At 43.0% G+C, this 20735-nt stretch overlaps 1 protein-coding gene across 1 annotated transcript in view; it reads left to right on the plus strand.

The window, feature by feature from the left end:
- The window catches only part of trim65 (tripartite motif containing 65), a 37363-nt gene that overhangs the window by 8193 nt on the left and 8435 nt on the right, over positions 1–20735 (plus strand). The window contains 1 exon segment of the mRNA XM_088000426.1: positions 1223–1456. Coding sequence (XP_087856552.1) covers positions 1223–1456 — 234 coding nt within the window.

Below are 20735 nucleotides of genomic sequence, written 5' to 3' on the forward strand. Positions count from 1 at the left end.
ATTACACTGGTATCCTGTGATAACATGTAGACATGGTCAGTATACACTGGGAGATCAATGAGTCATCTGCATCATCAAAGACTCACCAAATAACCTGCGAATACATATGCCTGCACACAAATACATGTGCATATATCCCTGAGGTATACATGTCTACATATTTAGATGTGACTTGGAGGAGCTGATGTTGGACTAGGGTGGACAAAGTTAAAAATCACACAACACCAGGTTATAGTCCAACAGTCACATGTAGCCAGACTAGGTAAGGATGGCAGATTTCCTTCTCTGAAGGACATTAGTGAAATAGATTCGTTTTAATAACAATCGACAGTGATTACATGGTCACCATTAGGGTGGCAACAGTGGTGACCAGTGATTGTCGATCACTGTCGGCAGCACTGCTGTCTCACAGTGTCTGAGCAACATTCTATGGAGTTTGCACATTCTCTCCATACCTGTGTGGGTTTCCTCTGGGTGCATCAGTTTCCTGCCACAGTCCAAAAATGTGCAGGTTAGGGTGGATTTGCCGTGCTCAGGTGTCCATAGTATCCAGAGATGTGCAGGCTAGGTGGACTAGCCATGGGAAATTCAGGGATAGGGTAAGAGATAGGGATGATTCTATGGCAGGTGGTGAAATTTGAAAGTAAGCCTGTCTAATCATAGAATTTCCACAGTGCGGAAGTAGGCCATTTGGCCCATTGAGTCCACACTGTCCCTCTGAAGAGCATCCTACCCAATTCCTGTAACCCTGCATTCCCCATGGCTAATCCACCTACCATGCACATCTTTGGACTGTGGGAGGAAACCGGAACACCTGGAGGAAACCCACACAGACACGGGGAGAACTTGCAAGCTCCACAGACAGTCCCCAAGAGTGGAATCGAACCCAGGGCCCTGGTGCTGAGAGGCAGCAGTGCTAACCACTGAGCCACCGTGATGGGGTTTGAACTCCTGTCCCTAGACTATTAGCCTGGCGGTCTGGGTTACTAGTCTAATGGCATTACCAATACCGCACTGCCTACCACCTGACTGACCGCTGCTCCAACATTCCGGCACTCTCTGACTCCTGCACTGGGAGTATGTGAATTGGAAGACAAGAAGCTTCTACTGGAGCTGGTACCTATGGGGGGAGCAAGCTGGTGGTGAGGGGAGGGGGGGGGGTGGTTGGTCACTGGGACTACCAGCTGTTTCTTTCAATGAGGTTTGTTTGATGTCATTTCAGGACTGTGCTTCTCGGGCACAAAAAAACTACGGCAACAAGTTTGAGATGTTGAGGAAGGAGCTGGAGCAGGTGCAGGATAAAGTGTTGCGGTACATTGAGAACGAGGAGCAGCTCGCTGTGGAGCAGGCCGACAGTGCTCTGGAGAAACTGGAGCGGAGGTCTGCTGACCTGAGCGAGATCAGCCTGAAGCTGGTGACCACGCTCAAGAGTAATGACTCTCTGCAGATCTTACAGGTACGGTTGGTCCACACCCATGTTGTTTAAATTGCGTTGACACTGAGACATTCCCATTTGCTGTCCAGACAACATTCTGCTTTTCCACTCATCAGTAACTTCTCCGATTCATTCTCAGATTTTTGAAGGAAGTAATTTTTCCTCATTAATGGATGTCATTTTTTTTTTCTGTCTGACACAGCCTGAAGTTGCAGTTGTCATCTTGACTTTCTGCTCTGTGGCAGTTGGTGCTTTCGCATGCCATGCTGCCAAGCTTGAGAGAATGGGGTTAGCTACAGAACACGGGCTCTAAATGAACTTTTCAAGTATCTGTCACCTACTACCATCCATTGCTCTCCAGGAGAAACAAAGAGAAAGTTCGGCATAATTAAGCTCAACAATATTTATCAATAGGCAGTGTCATAGCCTGGAAACAGACCCCTTCGGTCCAACCAGTCCATGCCTTCCAGAATCTCAAACTAAACCGGTCCCACCTGCCTGTGATTGGCCCGTTTTCCTCCAAACGTGTACTTATCTAAATAAGTTTTAAATATTGTAACTACCTGTATCTGCCACTTCCTCTGGAAGTTCATTCCACTTTCTGTGTGAAAATAAATGTCTTTTTAAAATCTTTCGCCCCTCATCTTAAAAATATGCCTGTTAGTTTTTAAATCCCCCATACTAGGGAAAAGACACCTGCATTTGCCTTATCTATGCCCCTCATTATTTTATGAACCTCTGTAAGGAACCTTTCAACCTCCTATGCTCCAGTGAAGAAAGACCCAGTCTATCCAGCTGGTGGCACGATGGCTCAGTGGTTAGCACTGCTGCCTCACAGTACTAGGGACATGGGTTTGATTCCAACCTTGGGCAACTGCCTGTGTGGAGTTTGCACATTCTCCCTGTGTTTACATGGGTTTCCTCTGGGTGCTCTGATTTCCTCCCACAGTCCAAAGATGTGCAGGTTAAGTGAATTGGCCATGCTAAATTGCCCATAGTGTTAAGGGATGTGTAGGCTAGGTGCATTAGTCAGGGGTAAATATAGGATAGGGGAATAGGTCTGGGTGGGTTACCCTTCGGAGGGTTGGTGTGGACTTGTTGGGCCGAAGGGCCTGTTTCTACACTGTAGAGAATCTAATCCAGCCTTTTCTTATAACTCAAACCCTCTATGCCCAACAACATCCTGATAAATCTTTTCTGAACCCTCTCTACTTTAATAATATCCTTCCTATAACAGGGTGACCAGAACAAGACACAGTATTCCAGAAGAGGCCTCACCAATGTCCTGTAAAATGTTACCATAATGTCCCAACTCCTATACTCCAATGAAGGCAAGTTTGCTAAATGAGAGACATACAGCAGGCAGGGACAAATATGTAAATAGAGAAAGTTAACAATAGAAAGAGGGAAATGGAACAGAGAAATAATGAGAGAAAAAAGGGGATATTTGGAGGGAGAGTACAAAAGTGATAGAAATGGATAGGAAGAGGTTAGAGGGAGGGTAACAGGGAGACAGAGGTAGGGTGGGTGACAGGCAAGGATGGAAACAGAGGAAGGGTAATGGGGGGAGATCAGGAAAGTAAAAGGGACAGAGAATGCAAGGGAGAAATTGGGGATTGGAAAGGAGAGAGAAGTAGGTATCTAGAGGGAATTGGGGTGAGAAAAAGGAAGAGAAACAGAACTGACAGAGTAGAGGCTAAACCATGTATGTCTACCAGCAGCATGAGGGGCACAGTGTGGGATAAAGAACTAACAGCTGAACACTGATGGAGCATAGCTTCAGACAGGTTTTAGTATCAGGAATTTGGATTCATCCATCAGCATTAGACAATTTTCTGACACAGTTCCCATTGTTCCATGAAAGGACATGACCCATGACCCAGATATGCAGTCCACTGGATCGTAAATTTAATCCTGTACATTTTAGTTGCAAGAAAAGCCAAATGCACAGGGGTGATTATTAAACTGACATTTTACACATTTCTATCCCTCCCTCTCTCTCTCACAATCACTGAAATATCTGTTTATCAAGTGTTGGAGTTTGGAACTGAAATGATCACTTCCTGTTATGCTTGGTGTTGAAGTTCAGTTTGACAGAAAGGAGACACTTCTGTAGTCCAAGCACACTGTGTTTAATACTCTTTCCTCAACCGGTTTGTCATTGACATGACGCAAATTAGTAATGAGCTAGCAATAATTATTGTGTTATTCAACTAACTCTCTGGCCCAGTGAGGAAGGATATGGTGTTAAAAAAGCTGTTATTAAAAACAAAGTTTTCTGAGTCCCAGTTTAGAAAGGGTGTATGGGGGAATTGGGCTGTTAACTGAGACTGGTCCAGACAGCAAACAGAAATATGGGTGGAATAGGATGATTTACACAGAGGGTGATTCGTGTGTGGAATGAACTTATAGTGAATGCAGGTATAGTTACAATGTTTAAAAAACATTTGGGTAAATACATTAGTAAGAAAGGTTTGAGGGATATGGGGGGGCCAAGCGCAGGCAGGTGGGACTAGTTTAGTTTGGGATTGTGATCAGCATGGACTGGTGGGATTGAAGGGTCGCTTTCCGTGCAGTATGACTGTAACAAAGAGCCCAGTTCTGGCTCACATGGGAGAGGGCTGGTTGGAACCGTATCAGTCTGTAAAAGGAGCTGGGTAACAACACTAGGTTTTCCCATCTGGGGGGGGGCCTTTTGAGCATGGACAGCCATTTCAAAAGGAACATGAAGAAGCATGTCGGGTGGAAGAGCATAGAGCGGGCATGAGGGATCACAGGGGCTTAGGGGATGGATGGGGATGAAGGCTTGAGAACTTTCTAAGCTTGCAAAATGTTGTACCCAGGACTCTGAGGTACAGATGGTATATTAGGCACATTTTGACCATTTACTGCACAGTTCAGTGACCTAATCACACATTATAATGGAAGCGTCGGATGCTGCATGATAAATAGCCTGAAACTGCTTGCATTCTCGACCACCATGCAGTCCAGAGGAGCAGGAACAATCTTGTCTACAGCTAGAATGTGGACAGCTCTCTCAGCGCTACTGTCTTTCTCACCCACCCTCAGGACCACTTGCCTACCAGGAGTGCTTTTGTGACAGTTCAGAGTTGGTCCTACAAGGGATGGAGCAGTGCTAGACTGAATCCGAGAGAATGAAGCCAGTCAAGTGGTTGAGGTTTCAGTGAGTGAGCATTTTGGGGATAGTGACCATAACTCTATAAGTTTTAAGTCATTTTGGAAAGAGATAAGGATAGTGCCGAAGTGTCTAAGTTGGAGGAGGGCCAATTTCATTATCATTAGATCTGACAAACAGACTGGGAGCAGCTATCTGTAGGTAAGGCTGTTGGAAAATAGGACTCTTTTAAAAGTAGTATAGTAAGCATTCAGGGCCAGTGTGTTCCACGAAGAATGAGGGACAAAAGTGGCAAGTCCAGGGAATCCTGGGATACAAGGGATGTAGAGAGTTTTGTGAAAAAAAGAAGGAAGCATATGTCAGGTACAGTGCGTTAAAAACAGGGGAGGCCCTTGAGAAGTATAGAGAGTGTGGGATCACAAAATATCTTTGGCAGATGAGATCAAGAAAAACCCCAAGCTTTTTTACAAGTATATTAGGATTAAGAGGATTACCAGGGAAAGGGTGGGACCTATTAGAGACCAAAGGGATAACCTGTGCATTGAGCCAGTGGGTGCTGGGTGTGGTCTTTCATGAATATTTTTCAGCTATTATCACTGAGGAGAAAGACACTGTATTTGGGGATTTCAGTTGGGATGGTGAAGTTCCAGGACATGTTAATAAGAAGGAGGTAGCATTGTTTTAATGGGCATCAAGATGCACAAATCCCCAGGGCTGGATGAGATGTATCCCAGGCTGCTATGGGAGGCAAGGGAGGAGATTGCTGGGGCTTTGGTGGAGGTATTTAATATTTCGCTGGCCACAGGTGAAGTGCCGGATGACTGGAGGATAGCTAATGTGCAGGAAAGACAGTGGGGATAGGCCAGGTAATTACAGACCAGTTAGCTTGATATCAGTGGTAGGGAAATTATTGGAAAAAATTCTAATGGACAGGATTAATCAATACTTGGAAAAGCAGGGATTGATCAGGGATAGCCAGCACAGATTTGTTAGAGGGATATCCTGTCTGACTAATTGAATTTTTTGAAAATGTGACTAAATATGTTGATGAAGGTAAAGCAGTTGATGGGTTTACATTGACTCAGTAAGGTATTTGACAAGGTCCCACATGGAATGCTGATCCAGAAGGTAAGAGAAAATGGGATCCAAGGCAAATTGGCAAACTGAAGCCAAAATTAGCTTACAAATAGGAGACAAAAGCTAATGATGGAGGGTTGTTTTTAGCATTGAAAGATTATGACCAGCAATGTACGATGGGGATTGGTGGTGCTGGGAACCTTGCTGTTTGTTAAGTACATTAGCAACATGGATGTAAATGTAGAAGGTATAATTAGTATGTTTGCAGATGACAAAAAAATGGGGGTGGTGTTGATAATGTGGCAGATGGTCTCAAGTTACAGTCTGATATTGATCAGCTGGTGAATTGGGAGAGCAGTGGTAGATGGAATTTAATCCTGATAAGTGCAAAGTGATGTATTTTGGGAGGGGATGCATCTGGCTCCTGATGTCGCACTTGGTCAAATGTAGCCTCAATGTCAAGGGCTGTCATTCTGTCCTCTGGAAATTAACTTTTTTGTCCATGTTTGAATTGAAACTGTAATTACTAAGCAGATGCTGCTTGATAGCAATGTTGATGGTAAACAACGAATATTTAAAAAGTTATGAGAGTTTCTGACTCAACGACCCTTTCTAGGCTCCCACCACCCTTTGAGTCAATAAAAGTCTCCTCAATTCTCCTCTTAGCCTTCCACCTCATAACTTAAATCTGTATCCCCTGTTCATTCCTCCCACCTTATTATCCCTTCTATTGCCTTATCTTACACATTGCTATCAAATCCCCTCTCAACCCAAGAAGCTTCAAGGAAAACAATCCCAGCCTATCCAATCTTTTTTCATAGCCCAGACTGTCTAACCAAGGTTTTGCTTTCTGTTGCCTGGAATTCTCTCCCTATTCCTTTTCTTACCGCCCTGACCCTCCGCCCACCACCCACCAATGTCACTTCCTTCCTTTACAAGCTTTTGGTCACCTCAGCTAATGAGCCAATTCTTCACGCAGGAGATGGCAAGCAAGAATCAGGTAAGTTCCCAAACTCATAAACCCATCTCCGTCGAGGAGAATTCGAATCCCACCATGGGTGGATGGCGAAATTTGAAGTCAATAAAAAAAATTGCAATTAAAATCTGCTTAATGGTGATCAGAGAACTGCAGTTTTGGTCTCCTTACTTGAGAAAGAATGTACTGGCACATGAAGGGATACAGAAGAGGTTCACAAGGATGATTCTGAAGTTGAGGGGATTGGTTTTTGAGGAGAGACTGAATAGACTGGGATTATATTCACTGGAATTTAGAAGAATGGGGGGGGAGGATTTTATAGAAACATATCAAATTATGAAGGGAATTGATAAGATAGAAGTAGAGAGAATGTCTCCACTGGTGGGTGAAACTAGAGCAAGAGGGCATAGTCTCAAAATTAGGGGGAGCAGATTTTGGACTGAATTGAGGAGGAACCTCTTCACCCAGAGGGTTGTGAATCTGTGGAATTCCCTGCTCACTGAAGTAGTTGAGGCTTCCTCACTAAATGCTTTCAAAGCTAAGATGGATTTTGTTTGAACAGTAAAGGTTATAGTGAGAGGGTGGGTAAGCGGAACTGAGACCACAAAAAGATCAGCCATGATCCTATTGAATGGTGGAGCAGGCTCGAAGGGCCAGACGGCCTACTCCTGCTCCTGGTTCTTATGTTCTATTGTTGATTATTGTAGACCTATCTGGTTCAGTACCAATCTTTAGAGAAGGAAATCTGCCTAGTCTATCTGGTCTGGCCTACATGTGACTCCAAACCCACAGATATGTGGTTGATCTTAAATTACCTTAAAATTGGCCGAGGGAGGTGACCAGGTCAAGAGATGGGAAACAAATAGCAGCTTTCCCAGTGACACATCCAAAAATAAAAAAAAAATCATTCTTGCTGGTTGGAGCAAAATGGCTTCACGTCATCTACTTCCAGGTACAGGCTTGATTAGATTAGATTATTTACAGTGTGGAAACAGGCCCTTCGGCCCAACAAGTCCACACCGCACCACCGAAGTGCAACCCTCCCATACCTCTACATTTGCCCCTTACCTAACACTACGTGCAATTTAGCATGGCCAATTCACCTGACCTGCACATCTTTGGACTATGGGAGGAAACCGGAGCACCCGGAGGAAACCCACACAAACACGGGGAGAATGTGCAAACTCCACACAGTCAGTCGTCTGAGGCGGGAATTGAACCCGGGTTTCTGGCGTTGTGAGACAGCAGTGCTAACCACTGTGCCACCATGCCGTGATATAGCAACAGAGGCAGGCCAATGGTGAGGTTCACAGGCTAGAAGGTCCTTACCTGCACCCAGGCCAATTACCCTCCCCAAACTCCCTCATCTGATATGTGTCCTACATGCCCACTTAAACCCCCAAGTCCATTCATAAGCCCCCCATCAAAGTGGCATGGTGGCTTAGTGGTTAGCATTGCTGCCTCATAGCATCAGGGACCCAGGTTCGATTCCAGCTTCGGGCAACTGTCTGTGTGGAGTTGCACATTCTCCCCTTGGCTGCGTGGGTTTCCTCCAGGTGCTCCAGTTTCTTTCCACAGTTGAAAGATGTGCAGGTCAGGTGAATTGGCCATGCTAAATTGCCCATAGTGTTCAGAGATGTGTAGGTTAGGTGCAATAGTCAGAGGAAATGTAGGGGAATGAGTCTGGGGGGGATACTATTTGGAGGGTTGGTAAAGACTTGTTGGGCTGAAGGGCCTGTTTCCACACTGTAGGAATTCTATGTCCCCTCAAGTCCCCTTGTTTTAACGATATCTGCTTACTTGCCCATGTTCTGTCATACCTCCGTGCTCTCTCTGTGTTCCCTACATGTATCTTTTGTAGCTATTCACCCAGTATCCATTACAGACAGATCTCAGGAACCATGTCATAGCAATGGGAAATGTTTGAAGTAGACGTGAGAAATGAAATTGAAAACAATTTATTACGGCTTTTACTCAAACCCTACATTTCATACAAAAGAAATTACAGAGCCCTTGAAACCTCAAGTGGTTATTGAGTTTAAAAAACAAGCATTAATTCAGATTTCACATCAAAGGCAGATAATTCTTTTTCCATCTCTTAAAGTTGACAATTAAACTGTGAATGCATGCCCCTGCTGAGATAGGTAGTTCATTAGCTTTTGAGATTCAGCCAAGTATTTGTAATGAGGCCACTTGTCAAACCAGACTTACAACTCCATACAACAGAGCCCATTGAAACTGGAAAAAAACTCTTTTCAATTATAGTGAAGTTTATAAAATCATGAGGGACATGGATAGGATAACTAGACAAAGTCTTTTCCCTGTGGTGGGGGAGTCCAGAACTGGAAGGCATTGGTTTAGGGTGAGAGGGGAAAGATATAAAAGGACCTAAAGGGCAACTTTTTCATGCAAAGGGTAGTGCATGTATGGAATGAGCTGCCAGAGGAAGTGGTGGAAGCTGGCACAATTACAACATTTAAAAGGCATCTGGATGGGCATATGAATAGGAAGGGTTTGGAGTGATATGGGCCAAGTGCAAGCAAATGGGACTAAATTAGGTTAGGCTATCTGGTCGGCATGAATGAGTTGGACTGAAGGGTAGGTTTCCGTGCTGTACATCTCTATGACTCCACAGAGCAAGTGGCCTATCAGTTATAGAATTAGGAGCAGGAGGCTTCTCTCTTGATTCCTCACTTCCAGACTAGGGTTCCCCATTGGTCTTAATGGCTCCATCTGATTTGCAAGGAAATTAAACCTGGGTCCCTGGTACTGTGAGGCAGCAGTGCTAACCACTGCTCCATCGTGCCAGAGAGATTGCCAGGGTGGGACTACTCTGGTCCCGGCACCCTGATCCCACACCAGCCAAATAACCAGAAACGGGAATCCTGGGCATCAGAAATCCTAGATCTGGCTCCCACCTGTCATATTTAAGGGTCTCTTAGCCCAACTCGGTGAAAATCCAAAATATCTTCTCATGCAGCATGGTGTCATATAATGTTATATAAGGCTTCTGTGCAGCATCTTGGGATATTTCATTCTGGTAAAGGCGTGTGTTGTTGTTGCTGCTAAATCGATTAGTGGGAGGGAAGGTATTTTGGTTTTGGAAATTGTAACTACAGTGAATGGTCTTGACTGTTAACATAGCGAGTTCCCGGTCTACTGCTTCACTGTACTGGGATACTGCAGTGATGATAAACTGCAATTTATAAATTGTTAGAAAAAATCATGAGTTTATCAATCAGAGGACAAGACTGTCAAAGATTTAAAGAAGTCCCCTATGCATAACTCAATCAATTGTGTGCTCTTCGCATCACTTAGTTATCAGAATCAATCATGTTCAGTCTATTTGTTGATCGAAATAAATTTGCATAATGTCTTATTACACACCTCTGACATGTTTGACACACACCGAAACGTTGATTCTCCTGTTCCCTGGATGCTGCCTGACCTGCTGCGCTTTTCCAGCAACACATTTTCAGCACACACTGAATCATACTTATAAGAAATGTGGCAACCGATTTATAGGAATACCCCACAGTCAGCAGGGTTATTACAAAGAACAAGTAATCTTCTTTATTTCTGTCTGTATTACAGAATTATCTGTGCGGCACAAAAGTCAGAGCTGACTGATCTGTTCACTGATTTGACAGAAGTACCTCCCCTCTTTTGTAACTTAACGACCTGTGTTTAGCTTGGTTTTGAAAGTCAGCTTTCGGGAAGAGCTGTTTTGAGTTTCAGATTTCCCCAAATGTATTTGAAGAGTAAAGACATTGAACTCAGCTTGGATCATAGCCAAAAATGCATGGAACTAATTGCAGGTTTACTCGAACAACACCCAGGCCCAGGAACTGTCAACAACAGGCCCTGAGCTGTCTGCCTGAATCATCCACAGTGACGTCTGAAAACTGCAGTTGCTGAGATTGTGAAAGATCTGGACCAGGAAATTTGATTCAGGATATTGGATGAAGCAAGATTATGCTCAAAGCTGTGAAGTGAATGAGTCAATGTAGAAGGTGCATTACATCCCTCAAAGCACCTTTGGTAAGGTTAGGGCAAGGTCTTTAACTTTTTAATTCCCTATGCTTCTGCGGACAATTAGAAAATGTAGGAAATGCAGCTCAAGCAGCATCAGTGGGGAGAGAAACAGAGGTAAAGTGTCAGGTCAATGCATAACTGCAGGCTAATGGAAAAGCTCAGGTTTTTAAATACACGTCGAGCCACAGCAAGAGTTCAGAGAATAAACTGAAGAGAACAAACTATGGTAGAAGACTTCTTTTCTTCCATGGGATATGGGCATTGCTGTCTGGGCTCAGCAATAATGCTCATCCCTAATTACAGTCCAGGAGTTGGTGGTGTTCCACCTCCTTGAACCTTGGGGTGTAATGGCACCCACAATGTTGTAAGGGAGGGAATTCCAGGATTTTGATCCACTGACACTGAAGGAATGGTGATATATTTCCAAGTCTGGATGGTGAGTGCTCCTGGAGCTTGTTGCCATTTCACTTTCAATGCATCTGTGACTTATTCCACACATACACACAAACAAATAACTGAAAAAGTGCAGCATCTGTGGTGAGAAGGCAGAGTTAACGTTTCTTATTTTTGTTTCTGATTTACAGTATCTACAGTTTGTTCGGTTCTGACTTATTCCACTTGGATTTCAAATTAACTTGCATCCTTCAAATTTTAAATCGACCTACAATCACATTCTTTCGTCCTTTCCCTGCCCTCGCAATGTTTCCTTCACTTCCACTTGTACTTAAAACCCGCTCGAAGCTGCTTCTGTTGTAGCCATGACGTGGAGGTGCCAGTGTTGGACTGGAGTGAACAAAGTCAGAGGTCATACAAAGCCAGGTTATGATCCAATAGTTCGAATCCCTTTAGGCTATAACCTGATGTCGTGTGACCTCTGACTTTGTTCCTGTAGGAGGAATTCAAAGGTACACGAAAATAATGAGTGGAAAATATTTCACTGTGTAGGAGGGTAACAACAGGTTGTTAATACCATCATTTATTACGTATAGGCCTAGGAATGAGTATCAAAGAATTCTTACTCTCACGAATGAATGATTACAGGAATTCTACTGTACAGTGTTTGATCAGTCAGTTACAAAGGTTTATTTGACAAGCTGTTTCTTTCATTGCACTACTTTCCCCACCCGTACACTCTTCCCGCATCTGCTCCCTCTTGAGATTGTTCTGATAATTTTCCTGTATTAACTGGAAGCTTTCAGTCACCTAAGTTTTACACAATCGCCATATGCTAGCCTCTCCTTCAATGCATAGTATTTCTTCAACAGCGAGAGATTGGGAAGTGTTGATGTCCAAAGGGATCTGGGTGTCCTTATTCATGAGTCATTGAAAGTTAACATAAAGGTGCAGCAAGCAATTAGGAAGGAAAATGTAGAATCGCTATGGTGTGGAAGCAGGCCATTCAGCCCCTTCAAATCCACACCGCCCCTCCAAAGAGGAGCATCCCACCCAGACCCATCCCATAACCCTGCATTTCCAATGTTTAATCCACTTAGGCTGCACATCCCCAGACACCATGGGGCAATTTAGTATAGCAAATCTACCTAACCTAGGCATCTTTGAACTCTGGGAGGAAACCCACGCAGACACGGGGCAAATGTGCAAACTCCACACAGTCACCTAAGCTTGGAATTGTACCCAGGTCCCTGGTGCTTTGAGACAGCAGTGCTAACCACTAAGCCACCATGAATTGGCCTTCATCACAAGAGGATTGAAATAGAGCAGTAACATTGTCTTACTGTAGTTGTATAGAACCTTGGTGAGACCACACATGAAGTATAGTGCACTGTTTTAGTTTCCTTACCTAGGATATACTTGCCATCGAGTGAATTCAACAAAGGTTCACAGGACTAATTGCTGGGATAGTGGGTTTGTCCTCTGAGGAGAAATTGGGGAGATGGTGTCTGTACTCACTCGAGTTCAGAAGAATGAGAGGTGATCTCACTGAAACATGAAAGATTCTTGCAGGGTTGTGACAGGGTCTCTCTCAATCTATGCAGTCCAGAACCAGGGGACACAGTCTCAGAGTAAGCAGCTGAGATAAGGATGACTTTCTTTACTCAGAGGGTGTGAATCTTTGGAATTCTCCCTCCCAGAGGGCTGTCGAGATTCAATCATGTGGTACATCCAAGTTAGAGATTGATCAGTATCACCACACAGCAGTGAATCCTTCTGTTAATTAAACCAAACACCCAGAAAAGCTCACTTCGCCTCATAATCTGTTAAAATATGAGTGACAGAGAACTCCCAAATTCCACTATTTAAAGAAAATAATATCCATTTATTCTTTAACTCTAAAAGTGAACATTAAACAAGCTATTCACAACTCTAAGCCCCGCTTTCTCTTAACTGCTTATTATCTGCCTCCAATTCTATAACAATATGCTGTTCCAATAAAACACTTATTAAAATTACATCAACTTCATTTCAAAACCAGACAGTGGCTGTCATCTTCGGTGTCTTTCTTCTTTTGGATGAAGATCTCCCTGGCTCACCTTCTTTCTTTTATTGTGAAAATGTTTCATATGAAAAAGTACCTTTGATAGAAAGGGTTCAATGTATTGGGTCTTCCCGGTGGCACTCTGTCTGATTTTCAAAATGCCTGCCTTTTTTGTATCCCAAACATCAGATCATCTCATTGGTTCGATGTTGGCAAAACAATAAATTTTCGTATCCTGGGGCATAATTTAAACTGATTGGTTAAATTCAAGTTGTTGTCAGAACAGCAGCCAATGCAGGTATCCATTTCACAGCCAAATGTTACATATTTTCAATTTTCCAATATACTCTGAGATTGCTAGCTAGTCATATTACAGGTGCTTGTAAGCTCTCAGTGCAAAACTGCATTCACTCTCTCTTAAAGGTACAGTACAAGCCTTCAACTTCATACACTTCCTCGAACTTCATAACACTGCCTCCCTTAGAAAAAAAAACCATCATAATGAAAAGATGGCTTCACTTTTTTTCTAATTCTTAATCCCATTACAATGAAATACATAGGACATTAAGTTCATATTAATTTCTGCACATACATGTATATATGACATTGGTATCTGTTCAATCTTATCAATACTTTATCCTTTAAATCTGTGATAACAAATCTACTATCACATTTTTACGACCCGCAACATGTACAATTTGTAAATTAGAAGTCTGTAACATAAGACTCCAATGAAATAGTCTCACATTCTTGTCTTGAAATCGTTCTGAGAATATAAGAGGATTGTGGTCCACGTACACAATTGTCTCTGACACATTGTTCGACACATAAACATTAAAATGTCGTCAGGCCGATACCAAACTCAATAATCCTCTTTCGATGGTAGAGTATTTTCTCTCGAGGATGTTGAATTTCAATGAAAAGTAGCCAATTGGCCATTCGATTCCATCGTCATCTTCCTGTAGCAGTATAGCTCCAACTCCTATATTGCTAGCATCGATTACAAATTTGAAGGGTTTCAAAAACATTGGTGTCGCTAAAACTGGTGCAGTGGTTAATACTGCTTTTAAATTCTCAGATATCTCCTGGCATTGTACTGTCCATCGAAATTTGGTGTTCTTCTTTTGTTGTAAGCAGTGCCACCACACTGCTGACATTGGGAACAAACCTCAGGTAGAATCTGCTTTGTCCCAAAAACCAAAGCACTTCTTTCTTTGAGGATGGTCGTGGAAATTCCTCGATAGCCTTCATCTTGGTGTTCTTTGGGGTTGATCTTCCATGACCAATGTAATATCCCAAGTACGTCACCTCTGCTTTAACAAATTCTGTTTTCTTTAAGTTTATTACCAGTTTTTCTTCTCGTAATCATTCAGCTGTACCATGTGATCTTTCCATGACTGGCTAAAGATCACAAAACATCCAGATAGACTGCACAGTTTGTTAATCCCGCCGCAAGTCAGTTCATGAGTCTTTGGAATGTGGCAGGTGCATTCTTCATTCCAAAAGGTATCACTTTGAATTGATAGATCCCATTTGGATTTACAAATGCAGAAACTTCTTTTGCTTTCTCTGATAAAGTTACCTGCCAATAACCATGCAATGAGTCCAACTTTGTGATGTATCTGGCTTGTCCAACTTTCTCTATACAGTCCTCCAAACTTGGTATTGGGTATGAGTCTGATTTTGTTACGGTGTTGACCTTCTGATGGTCCACAAAAAATTGTTGAGTCCCGTCAGATTTGGGAACTAACATGATTGGCGAACTCCACTCACTTTGACTCGGTTCGATGATATCTTCTTTGAGCATTGCATCCACTTCCTTCTGGACCTGTGTGGCTTCAAAAGGATTAAGTCTGTAGAGGTGTTGTTTTATCGGAACAGCATTCCCTACTTCTACCTCATGCACAATAATAGGAGTCCTCCCCATTCTATTCCTGCATATGTCCTCATACTGCTGCAACAAACCTTTCAACTGGGTTCTTTGCTCCTGAGACAGATAAGCCACTCATAGAGTCATAGAGATGTACAGCATGGAAACAGATCCTTCGGTCCAACCCGTCCATACCGACCAGATATCCCAACCCAATCTAGTCCCACCTGCCAGCACCGACCCATATCCCTCCAAACCCTTCCTATTCATATACCCAACCAAATGCCTCTTAAATGTTGCAATTGTACCAGCCTCCACCACTTCCTCTGGCACCTCAAGGACTTCTTCATTATTTAACGTATTTTGGGGCATATCAAACTTCACACCATCTGGAATTGATTCCTCACTCAGTGGGGCAGTAACTATCATGTTTCACCAGTTTCCTGTCTGTATTATAGTAAGGTTTCAATATATTCACGTGACATAACCGATACCGTTTTCTTCCATCTGACATCTTTAGCAGATAGTTCACCTGACTCAACTTTTTCTCAATTTGATAGGGATCACTAAACCTGGCTTTGAAGGGATTTCCTACCACTGGTAACAATACTAATATGTCATCACCACAGGAAATTAGTTTTTATCTGCCACCGGCTTCATTCTATGCTATGCCCTCTTCAGGTGCTGTTTGTTAACTCACCTACCTGATCTAACCTCTTCCTCACCCCAGATACATAATCCAAGTATGAGATCTCTGACTTCGGTCCTGTCAATGTCTCTTTAATTAATTTCAAAGGGCCTCCCACTTCATGTCTGAGTATTAACTCAAAGGGAGTGAACTGAGTAGATTTGTTTGGGGTATCTCTAATGACAAATAATACTTTATCCCAGTCATTCAGGTAATCCTGGCAGTATACTCTTAATATGGTCTACATGTTCTGATGTCACCTTTCCTAAGCTCCCTGGGATTCAGGATGGTATGCATTGGATTTAAAGTGCTGTATACGTAAGATGTTTATGACTTCCTTAAACAGCCTAGCAGTAAAATTAGACCCTTGGTCTGACTGAATCTCTCTGGGCAGCCCACACCGCGTGAAGAAAGCTACTAACTCCTCTACCACCCTTTTTGCCTTAATACTCCGTAACGGAATTGCCTCCATAAAGCTGGTAGAAGCATCCATTATGGTTAGCGAGTACTGGTTCCCATGTTTAGATCTCAGGAAGGGACCTACACAATCAATCATAACCTGTGGCACAGTGGTTAGCACTGCTGCCTCACAGCGCCAGAGACCCGGGTTCAATTCCCGCCTCAGGTGACTGTGTGGAGTTTGCACGTTCTCCATGTGTCTGCGTGGGTTTCCTCCGGGTGCTCCGGTTTCCTCCCACAGTCCAAAGATGTGCAGGGTCAGGTGAATTGGCAATACTAAATTGCCCGTAGTGTTAGGTAAGGGGTAAATGTAGGGGTATGGGTGGGTTTTGCTTTGGCAGGTCGGTGTGGACTTGTTGGGCCGAAGGGCCTGTTTCCACACTGTAATCTAATCTAATCTAATCTGTGTGAAAGGTTCTTCAAATGCGTGAATTGGCAACAAAGAGACTGGTCTTATTACCACCTGTGGCTTACCTACCATATGGCACGTATGGCAAACGTTAACCACATCCTTGTGCATTCCAAGCCAATAGAAATGCCTTTGTGCCTTAGCCTGAGTCTTCCTTACATCTAGATGATAATTGATGTGCTACCCATAACACCTCCTGTCTGTATGCAACACAATCTGGTGCACTTCAGACCCATTTCTCATCTGCACTAACCTGCCATGGTCTCCATTCCTATCTTTAAGATAATAACCCTCAGGAATACCTTCTGATTCCTTTTCTGAGTATGCACATAAAATATATACGTTTTATTGTCTTGTCTTTCTGTTGTAAGTCATAGAGTCATAGAGATGTACAGCACGGAAACAGACCCTTCAGACCAACTTGTCCATGCCAACCAGATATCCTAACCTAATCTAGTCCCGCCTGCCAACACCTGGCCCTTATCCCTCCAAACCCTTCCTATTCATATACCCATCCAGATGCCTTTTAAATGTTGCAATTGTACTTGCCTCGACCACTTTCGTTGGCAGCTCATTCCATACACATACCACCTACTGTGTGAAAAAGTTGCCCCTTAGGTCTCTTTTATATCTTTCCCCTCTCACCCTAAACCTCTAGTTCTGGACTCCCCGACCCCAAGGAAAATACTTTGCCTATTTACCCTATCCATGCCTCTCATGATTTTGTAAACCTCTATAAGGTCACCCCTCAGCCTCCAACACTCCATAGAAAACAGCCCCAGCCTGTTCAGCCTCTCCCTATAGCTCAAATCCTCCTACCCTGGCAAATTCCTTGTAAATCTTTTCTGAACCCTTTCAAGTTTCACAACATCTTTCCAACAGGAAGGAGACCAGAATTGCACGCAATATTGCAATAGTGGCCTAACCAATGTCCTGTACAGCAGCAACACGACCTCCCAACTCCTATACTCAATGCTCTGACCAATAAAGGAAAGCATACCAAACGCCTTCTTCACTATCACTATCCTATCTACCTGCGACTCCACTTTCAAGGAGGTATGAACCTGCACTCCAAGCAGAGCAAACACAGACACTGCTTGGGGCCATCAGCATAATGTCAGCATAATGCACTCACAACCTAATTGATTAGTTTAAGGCAGGTGGGGGGAGAGAATATACATGATTAGCGTACACTCCCCCTGAGGTGTCTGGGCCCAGCCAACACCTTTTATCAGAAATGCTAACAGTTTGATATGACCATTAGCCTTTCAGAACTAAACACCTCTGCCTGACCCTCTGCCTGTTCAGGTTTCCTGTATCATTACATCAAACAGGGTGCCCACGAACTGAACCTCAACTCCTTCTTTCTCTTTAGTTTTTGCGTCTTGCTGTGACTTAGGATAATGGAATCTTGTTACCACACAGTCTGGAAAAATTCCAGGGTATTTTTCTTTTAAATGCTCAGTTGACTGATCTTCCTTTCGATTCTCTGCAACAAGAGGTGTCACTCCCACTTTGGATCCTGCTAAATCATTCCCAAGAACAAACTAGATTCCTGGAACTGACACTCTGTCAATCACTCCCACTGTTACATCCCCAGTCTTGAGTTGGCACTTCAACCAGTTCTTACACAGGCAACGCTAAAGTTCTGTCTATCTATCCTGCAAACTACCACTGTCTCAGGTAATAGGTCAGGAAGAGTGCAAATATATTCATCTCTTACTATTATAGACTGATTAGATCCTGTATCTTTCAAAATTATAACTTCTTTCCCTTCTCCCCCTGTTCTTTCTGAGTAAACTTTACCCACAGAGGCAAATTCTTTATTGAAATCAGGCACTAATTTAACACACAGCCCCTGCCTATGCTGTGCACTCCCATGCAGCTCCATGACTTTTCTTGGGGTTTTATTTACAACTTTCACTAATGCCACTGGCTTGGCCTCTTTTCCTGCATCTTTTCCCACAGTGCCTTTCTTTAATGACCAACTCTGTAATTTTATGTGACCCACTCCATTACCGTGAAAACACCTGAGGCCTTTCCCCTCCTTTCCATTTGCTTGGACTTCTTTTTCCACCTGTGGTAAACTATTCCCAGTGTACTCTAATCTTTGTTTTGTAGGATCTCCCCTTCTCCCAATTTCTATCCCTCACAGGATAAAATTCCTGCCGGCAGCTATATTTTGCCTTATGCACCAATGTATATTCATCTGCTAATTCTGCTGCACTTCTCACCTGAACTTTCTGTTCCTCCATATGAATTCTTATCATCTCTGGAAGTGAGTTTTTTTTATTTCCTCCAGCAGAATAATCTCTTACAGCCTCATAGTCTCATCTATTTTTAAGGCCCACATCCATCGATCAAAATGACTATGTTTAATTCTTTCGAACTCGACATAAGTCTGACCTGGTTCCTTCTTTATGTTTCTGAACTGCTGTCTATATGCTTCTGATACCAATTCATTAGCACTCAAAATAGCCTGTCTGACATTTACATAATCTCTTGACCTCTCATATGACAGCGCTGCATATAACTCACCAGCTCTGCCTATCAGCTTAGTCGGAACAAGCAGTACCCCCAAGTTCTCTGACCACTCCAACTGCCTAGCCAATTTTCAAATGAAATAAAGAAGGCTTTGACATCTTTCTCATTAAAATGTGGCAGTGTTTTAACATATTTGTGTATATCACCATCTTCTGTCTTCAACTCCATCCTGTTAACTTGCCTTTTCTGACTAATTCGCAACTTCTGAAGTTCAAATTCTCTCTTCCTTTCACTTTCTTCTCTCTCTCTCTCTCTCTCTCTACTCTCTCTCTCTCTACTCTCTCTCTCTTTGCTCAGCTAAGAACCTTCTCTCTCTTTTTCCTCTTTCTTTTTCTTCTCTCTCTCTCTTCTCTCATGCCTCTTCTTTCCACTTTATTTATTTTCCAATTTTAATTGCCTCAATTGTAATTTAAGGTTTTCCACCTCTACTGCACTTGTCTGTTTCTCTGACACATCTAAGTGCTTGACTAACTCCATTACAATTCCAGCTTTCCTTTTGTCCCTGATTAGACCCAATTCTAACCATTTGCTAATTCTAAAAGTATGGCCTTTCTCTGTCTTTCCAAACTCTCTTGGCAAATTTGGGGATCACCTTCAAACCCCAGAACTCTTTAGCAATCTTAAGAGCCATTTCTCTCATTTCTATTTTAACCTACATTTTAATTAAAAGATCTCAGACACTAATCAGCAACTGTTTAAATCTGCTGGGATCTTTTTTACCCCAAATCTGTCCAAATCTCAGACTGGATCTGTCTGAACCTGTTCAAATCATGGACCCAAGCCCCCAAGCTGTTACGGTGAGGCTGTAAAGCCCTCTGTTAATTAAACTAAACCCCCTGAAAAGCTCACCTCACCTCATAATCTGTTAAAATAGGAATGACAGAGAGCTCAGAAATTCCACTATTTAAAGAAAATACAGGGTGACCCCCATATCTGCAGAATCTTTTTCTGTGGTTTCAGTTACCTGTGGTTTACCACAGTCCGAACATATTACAGGGAACCTTCCAGAACAAGGGAGCAAGGGGTTGCTGGGAAGGTAGATTTCCCATTGAAATGAATGGGTTTGCTATTATCCACGGTTTTGGGCTTCTGCATTAGGTCTTGGAACGTATCCCCCAAAGGTACAGGGGGATTACTGTAATATCCATTTATTCTTTAGCTCTAAAAGTGAACATTAAACAACAACTATTCACAAATCTAAGACCCCCTTTCTCTTAACTGCTTATTATCTACCTCCAACAATAAAACACTTATTAGAAATTACACCAACTTAATTTCAAAACCATACAGAGGCTGTCATCATCAGTGTCTGTCTTTTTTCAGCTGAAGATCTCCCTGGGTTGCCTTCTTTCTTTTACTGTAAAGATGTTTTATATGGAAAGGTATCTTTGATAGAGAGTGTTTCAATGTCTTGGGTCTTTCTCGATGGCAGTTACTCTGTCGGATTTTCAAAATGCCTGACTTTTTTATATAGGCGAAAGAGAGGACTGCAGAGTCGAGAGTGTGGTGCTGGAAAAGTACAGCAGGCCAGGCAAAATCCAAGAAGCAGGAGAATCGATGTTTTGGGCAAAAGCCCGTCATCAGGAATGACACTGTGAGCGGAGGGGGTGGAGAGATAAATGGGAGGGGGAGGGGGCTAGGGGAAAGATAGTTGAGAGTGCGAGAGGTA

This window comes from Chiloscyllium plagiosum, unplaced genomic scaffold (genome assembly GCF_037043375.1).
Source record: "Chiloscyllium plagiosum isolate Xiang-an unplaced genomic scaffold, Cpla_swu_hap1 HiC_scaffold_25, whole genome shotgun sequence".
Taxonomy (NCBI): domain Eukaryota; kingdom Metazoa; phylum Chordata; class Chondrichthyes; order Orectolobiformes; family Hemiscylliidae; genus Chiloscyllium; species Chiloscyllium plagiosum.